At 46.0% G+C, this 7,624-nt stretch overlaps 1 protein-coding gene across 1 annotated transcript; it reads left to right on the forward strand.

Moving 5' to 3' along the window:
• Nucleotides 1-4,131: 4,131 nt before the first annotated feature.
• Nucleotides 4,132-5,976, forward strand: LOC140188050 (leucine-rich repeat and immunoglobulin-like domain-containing nogo receptor-interacting protein 3). Its single transcript, XM_072243963.1, has one exon. The coding sequence runs from the start codon at nt 4,132-4,134 to the stop codon at nt 5,974-5,976; it is 1,845 nt and encodes a 614-aa protein (XP_072100064.1).
• Nucleotides 5,977-7,624: the final 1,648 nt, after the last annotated feature.

Here is a 7,624-nt window from a genome sequence, read left to right on the forward strand (position 1 = left end):
TCAGGGGGTATGGAGGGAAGGCTGGGGTGGGGTTTTGAGTTGGATGATCAGCCATGATCATAATAAATGGCAGTGCAGGCTCGAAGGGCCGAATGGCCTACTCCTGCACCTATTTTTCTATGTTTCTATGTTTCTATATTTCTATGTTTCAATATATTGATTTATGAAGGACAATGTACCAAAAGTTTTCTTTACAACCTTAACTATTTGTGATGCTGCTTTCAGGGAATTATGATCTGTATTCCCAGATCCCTCCGTTCTATTACACTCCTCAGTGCCCTACTGCTCACCTTGCAAGAACTCCCAAAGTTGGTACTCCCAAAAGACAACACTTCACATTTGTCTATTAAATTCAATCTGCTATTTTTTAGCCTATTTTTCCAGCTGGTCCAGGTCTGGCTACAAGCTATGATAGTCTTCCTTGCTGTCCACTGCAACCCCAATCTTGGAGTCATCTGCATATCTGCTGATCCATTTTACCACATTATCATCCAGATTGCTGATATAGATGACATACAACAATGGACCCAGCACTGATCTCTGTGGCATACCACTAGTCACAGGCCTCCAGTCAGAGAAGCAACCCTCTACTACCACTCTCTGGCTTCTGCCACAAAGCCTATGTCAAATCTCATTTACTATTTCATTCTGAGTGCCAAGCATCTGAACCTTCCTGATCAACTTCGTATGCTGATCTTGTGAATGGCCTTGCTGAAGTCCCTGTAGATATATCCACTGCCTTGCCTTCATAAATGTTCCAGGCAACTTCCTCAAAAAACTCTATAAGATTAGTTAGATACGATTTACTACACACAAAGCCATGTTGACTGTTCTGAATCAACCCCTGTCAATCCAAATACTCATATATCCAGTCTCACAGAATACCTTTGAATAACTTTCCCACTACTGATGTCAGGCTCACTGGCCTATAATTTCCTGATTTATTTTTAGACCTTTTCTTAAACAACAGAACAATATTAACTATCCTCTAGTCCTCCAGCACCTCACCTGTGGCTAAGGATGTTCTAAGTATTTCTGCTGGGGCCCCAACAATCTCTGCATTAGCCTCCCACAGGACCCAGAGAACACATTGTCAAGTTTGGGAATATATTCACCCTAATTTGCCTCAAGACAGCAAACACCTCCTCCTCTGTAATCTGCATAGGGTCCATGACTTTGCTGATATATTCCCTCACATCTATAGTCTCTGTGTCCATCTCCCAAGTAAATGCAGATGCAAAGATCCATTCAAGGTCTCTCCCATCTCTTTCGACTCCAGATTACCATTCTGATCATCCAGAGGACCAATTTTGTCCCTTGCTATTCTTTTGCTCTTAATATATCTGTAGAAGCCCTCAGGATTCCCACTCACCTTGTCTGCAAGAGCAACCTCATGCCTTCTTTTAGCCCTCCAGATTTCTTTCTTCAGTGTTGTCTTCCTCAAGTACCTCATTTTTTTTTCCTGCCTACCTGTACCGGCTATGAACCTCCTTCTTTTTCTTAAACAGGGTCTCAATATCTATCAATAACCAAGATTCCCTAAACCTGTTATCTTTGTCTTTTATTCTGACAGGAACATAGAACCTTTGTACTCTCAAAATTTCACTGTTGAAGGCATCCCACTTACCAAGTACACCTTTGTCAGAAAACAACCAGTCCCAATCCATACTTGCCAGATCCTTTCTGATACCATCAGAATTGCCCTTTCTCCAATTTAGAATCTCAACCAAGGACCTATAATTACCTTGAAACCAATAGCATTATGATCACTAGATTCAAGGTGTCCCCCTGTACAAACTTCTGTCACCTTCCCACTAGGGTAGCAGTCCCCTTCCAGTTCAGGTGCAAAGCATCTATTCTGTAAGGTTCTCTCCTTCCCTGGAAGAGAACCCAATGATACAAAAATCTGACACCCTCCCTCCTACACCAACTCCTTAGCCACATGTTAACCTGTATGATCTTCTTATTTCTGGCTCACTAGCATGTGGCACAGGTAGCAATCCTGACAACACAACACTGGAGGTCCAGTTCTTTAACATAGCACCTAACTCCCTGAACTCACTTTGCAGGACCTCATCACCCATCCTGCCCATGTCATTGGCACCAACATGGACCACAACATCCCATAAGACCATAAGACCATAAGACAAAGGAGCAGAAGTCGGCCATTCGGCCCATCAAGTCTGCTCCGCAATTTTATCATGAGCTGATCCATTCTCCCATTTAGTCCCACTTCCCCGCCTTCTCACCATAACCTTTGATGCCCTGGCTACTCAGATACATATCAATCTCTGCCTTAAATACGCCCAATGACTTGGCCTCCACTGCTGCCCGTGGCAACAAATTCCATAGATTCACTTCCCTCTGACTAAAACAATTTCTTTGCATCTCTGTTCTGAATGGGCGCCCTTCAATCCTTTAAATCATGCCTTCCCGTACTAGACTCCCCCGCCATGGGAAACAACTTTGCCACATCCACTCTGTCCATGCCTTTCAGCATTCGAAATATTTCTATGAGGTCTCCCCTCATTCTTCTAGACTCTAAGGAATACAGTCCAAGAGCGGACAAACGTTCCTCATATGTTAACCCTCTCATTACCAGAATCATTCTAGTGAATCTTCTCTGTACCCTCTCCAACGTCAGCACATCCTTTCTTAACTAAGGAGACCAAAACTGCCCACAGTACTCCAAGTGCTTCCTCATGGAAGCTGTGGCATGCATATAGTGCCAAATGCCCTGTTCACTTCTTTCAAACTTCCTCTCCCTTAGTGCAATCTGGTGTCTCCTCGAGACTGTGGCACGCAAAATGTGCCAACTGCACCCCTTCGCTTCTTTTAAACTTCTGACACAATATTTGTGCAAATTAATTTCTAATTTGCAGGAATACAGATGACATGTTGCAGTCATTTACATCTGGTTACCCATTACTTCAGTAGATTTGTTGCTTACAAAACCCTCGGGAGTGCCTTTGGGATAACGGCCACTTCCTATCTGACTGACTGAAGGGGGAAATCCTCACAAATGGGATCACTACAGGTGAAGGCAGTTTGTATACTGCCTACCCAATTGCTTGGGTAATATTCAGAGAGATTGGAAAAAGGGGCCTGGTTCCCTCTTACTGCAAGGTCTCCACTGACTTTCTCTCTGCATCCAGAGACACTGCTTGACCAGTTGAGTTCCTCCAGGCACAAGAGATTCTGCAGATGCTGGAAATCCAGAGCAACACACACAAAATGCTGGAGGAACACAGCAGGTCAGGCAGCATCTGTGGAGAGAAATAAACAGTTGACTTTTTGGTTGCAAGACCTTTGGATTAGGCCTGAAATGGAGATTGTTGTTCCATCAGATTAAATTCATTGCTTCAGATTACAGCATCTCCCATCTCTCTTGTGTTTCTGTCCTGCTTAATTTGCCAGCTTGTTCTGTTTCAGGGAGCAAGGATTAATGTTATTCGCCATGGACATTTACGTGTAGTAGCAATATAGTGTGTTGTTCAGGGTGGAACATACAACAAAAAACAACAACTATAAAGGATAAATAATTACATAAAAAATAAAGGTCGAGTTTAATGTTTGGATATGGAATATAATGTGCATCAATGCATAAATAACACCATGCATTTACAATGCATTATAAAATGTAGCTTAAAGTGCCTACAGTGCACTGCAGTAACAGAGGTAATAGATGGGGGAGGGGTGGGCTGACTATGATGGTTGGACAGATTGACAGACTGTGAGAACAAACTATTAAGATAGTGTGAAGTTTATTTTTCCTTTAATAGCCCTATAGTGCTTTCCAGAAGGGAGCTATTGGAAGGTGAGTAGTGTCTGCAATGATTTTTCCTGCCCAGTTCTTTGTCCCGGACACATACAAGTCCTGTAGTCATGGTAGGCTACAGCCAATGACCTTTTCTGCTGACCTGACAGTTCACTGCGGTTTTCAACCAGACTGTAACGGCAAATTTGAGGATGCTCTCTATGATGGCACTGTTGAATTGCACCAGAATGTTCTTGGGAAGGTGGAATTTTAGCGACGGCATTTATAAATTTTAGCTCTTTATAAATTTTAGATCAGGCGTGCCTATCCCTCACTAAGGTCTGTGTGTGTTTTCTACGCAGGTACATGGGAGAATGAGAGATTGTGCCAGTAACATCATGCTTTCCACCATGTCATCATGTTGCCAGCAGTTTCTGGGTCTCACCCTGATGGTTCTGGTCACACGTTCGACAGTCAGCTGTCCGGCGCGGTGTGAGTGCGCCCCTCAGATCAAGTCAGTGGTCTGCCACAGGAAGCGACTGACTGCCATTCCAGAAGGTATTCCCATTGAAACCAAAGTCCTGGACCTAAGCAAAAACAGGCTTCGATGTATCAGCTCTGGCGACCTGTCGACATTCCCTCTTTTGGAAGAGGTTGACCTGAGTGAGAACATCATCACCAATATAGAACCCGGTGCCTTCAGCAACCTGTTCAACCTGCGCTCCTTGCAACTACGCGGGAACCAGCTCAAGCTGATCCCCACCGGTGTCTTCTCACGCCTCACCAACCTCACCCGCCTGGACCTCAGTGAGAACAAGATTGTCATCTTGCTGGACCACATGTTCCAGGACTTGCGGAACCTGAAGCAGTTGGAGGTGGGTGACAATGACTTGGTTTACATCTCCCAGCGGGCCTTCAGTGGCCTGCTTGGCCTGGAACAGCTCACCATTGAGAAGTGTAACCTGACCTCCATCTCTGCTGAATCCCTCTCCTATCTGGAGAACCTGGGCACCCTCCGGCTGCGTTACCTCAGCATCAGCTTCCTGGAGGAGCAGAACTTCAGGAAGCTCTACAACCTGAAGGAATTGGAGATTGATTCCTGGCCTCTTCTGGAGACCATCACTCCCACCACCCTGTATGGTCTGAACCTCACCTATCTCTCCATCACCAGCACCAACCTCTCCTCAGTTCCCTCCGGAGCCTTCAGAAACCTGGTCTATCTCAAGCTGTTGAACTTGTCCTACAACCCCATCACCACCATAGAATCCGGATCCTTCCGTGACTTAATCCGGCTTCAGCACTTGTACTTGGTAAGTACAATGCTCACCACCATCCAGCCACATGCATTTCTGGGGCTGAAGCAGCTCCAAGTGCTGAACGTTTCCAACAATTTCTTGGCGACGCTGGAAGAGAGCGCTTTGCACTCGGTGGCCAACTTGGCTGTGCTACGTCTTGACAACAACCCCCTCTCCTGCGACTGCCGCCTCCTGTGGCTTCTGCAGAAGAGAAAAACACTGAGTTTCGACCATAAGCAGCCAGTGTGTGCCTCCCCAGCGGACATTCAAGGTAGCCGGCTGAATGACTTTGAGGACTCTGCCCTTCACGACTACTTTACTTGCCAAAAGCCCAAAATACGGGACCGAACACCGCAGCGGGTGACAGCAGGTGAGGGACAGACGGTCTACTTCACCTGCCGGGCAGACGGGGAGCCGGCGCCGGTGATAATGTGGGTGTCTCCCCAGCGGAGGATGATCACTAGCAAGAGCAACGGCCGAGCTACCATTCTGCCGGGAGGAACCCTGGAGATCCGCTTCGTCCAGGTGCACGACAGTGGCACCCATATCTGCATCGCCAGCAATGCCGGCGGAAACGACACGTCCTTCGCCGTGCTAACGGTGAAGAGCCAGAGATCAGACGGATCCCTGTACGCCAACAGGACCTCGTCCCTCTCAGAGTTCAACGAGACTGCCCTCAATGATACGCAGGTGCTCCTGAAGTTTACCCTGGACCTGAAGACCATCCTGGTGTCCACCGCCATGGGTTGTATCACCTTCCTGGGTGTGGTGCTGTTCTGCTTTCTGATCCTGTTTGTGTGGAGCCGAGGGAGAGGGCACCACAAGAACAACTTCTCAGTGGAGTACTCCTTTCGCAAGGTGGACGGGCCAACCGTGAGTGGTGGACAAGGAGGTGCCAGAAAGTTCAATATGAAGATGATATAAGTCATTGCTGGGACCCCTCTGGTTATAAGTTTACCTGTGGTCAATAAGATGGTTGATCATCTGATTCATGCAGACGTTTGCTTATAATGTTCAAATAATAAGCATAATCTACAGTAAGTTGTGTGGGTTACTCTGGCTCAGAGAGCTGGAAATGCATGCTGTAAATAGTCACTCAGTGCCGGAACGGATTTGGGCTGTCACAATCATTGGCACCAACTTGATTTGAAAAAAAAATAGTTATTTTTGTCACATCTGGGTAGAAATGGATTTGTGACTGAATTTGAATGTACTAAAAGGGGGACGATGCAGAACTGCTCCCGATACTCCAGGTTGTACATGAAGGTGATGATGTTCTGTGGGGCACAGCGCCTTTGAGCGATTGCTTTGAGGCACAAGGTGTTAGGAAGTGTAGAGGAATCTTGACCCCAACGCAGAGCAGTGGAGGCGATTTAGCAGTAAGGGGTCACTTTGATAATAAACTGCAAAATATCAAGCCATGAGCAGCCACTAAACAAGAGGGAATGAATACTTAAGGCAGCAAGGACATTGAAGGCTAGGGTCAACTGGTTGAGGCTGGCTGGTTTGTGGAAGTGAACAAGGACTGTGGATGAGAGCTGGGTTTAAATAGGCTGCAGGTGATGAGTTGGAAACGAGTGGCAGGTGACTCGTGTTAGCTGGCTGGAGACTGGGAGGTACCTGCTGGTGCAGGCCTGACACAAGGAGGCTGTTGGGGCCTGTCTGCCGCAGTCAGACATGGCCCAAGCGTGGAGAGCGGTGAAGGGCTCTTCATTCGCACAGACACCAGGCCAAGTGCTCAAGCCAGACAGATGGCCAGAAAAGCTGGCTGCTCCAACCAAATGTTGGCCAATGCTGGTCAGCATGGCGAGGCAAGTTTTCAGTATGGGCCCCCCCTCAAGCCCAGTTTCAATGGCATCCATTGTCCATGCATCCCATCCAGGTACTTTACCTTTCCAACTAATGTCATAAGCCCAGGAAGCATAAAAAGTCCCGTAATGATTCCTCCTCTAGTTATCCATCACCCTGTATTACTTGACTGAATATTCAGATGCTTTGATTATTTGGACAAATAATCCCCATGTGACAAGCAAGCACAGGCCCTAAATACTTCCAACCATGTGTACACGGCCATGAGAATCCATTGTCACTTCCTCTGGGAGATGGAAAGATGTTGGAAGCGTTGCTTGGAGATAAAACTCAGTTAATTCTCCCCTTCGATAATGAAATGCTGCTTCAATGGTTATCTCAATTTGAAGTTCCTTTAACAGGCGATCAAATGGATAACTTGCTCATGTTGTTCCATCGTTACCAGAAACTGTACACTATTCCTTTCTGCATTTTTATTAAATCTGACTGCATTTGGATTTAAATAAGGATCCATTCTGAACTTTCTGAATAGATAAATCTTTGTCAGCTGTCTGAATTAGACCTTTTATTTTAACTTAAGGGACAAGCAAAACATTACCATGGCAATAGGTGCAAAACTGTTTAATTTAACATTTTTATTGTTTTGTAAAAATATCCCAGAAAAGATATTATGCTTTTGCCAGTGGCTTGCAGAGTCTTTTTGATGCTTTCCTCATCCTTTACCCTAGCCACAAATATCTCCCGATCCCCATTCATCGAAAAA

This window comes from Mobula birostris, chromosome 26 (genome assembly GCF_030028105.1).
Source record: "Mobula birostris isolate sMobBir1 chromosome 26, sMobBir1.hap1, whole genome shotgun sequence".
NCBI lineage: Eukaryota > Metazoa > Chordata > Chondrichthyes > Myliobatiformes > Myliobatidae > Mobula > Mobula birostris.

Bases quoted from the DNA above. Each gene is read 5' to 3' on its own strand.
- LOC140188050 (XM_072243963.1), top strand. From the start codon at position 4,132: ATGAGAGATTGTGCCAGTAACATCATGCTTTCCACCATGTCATCATGT.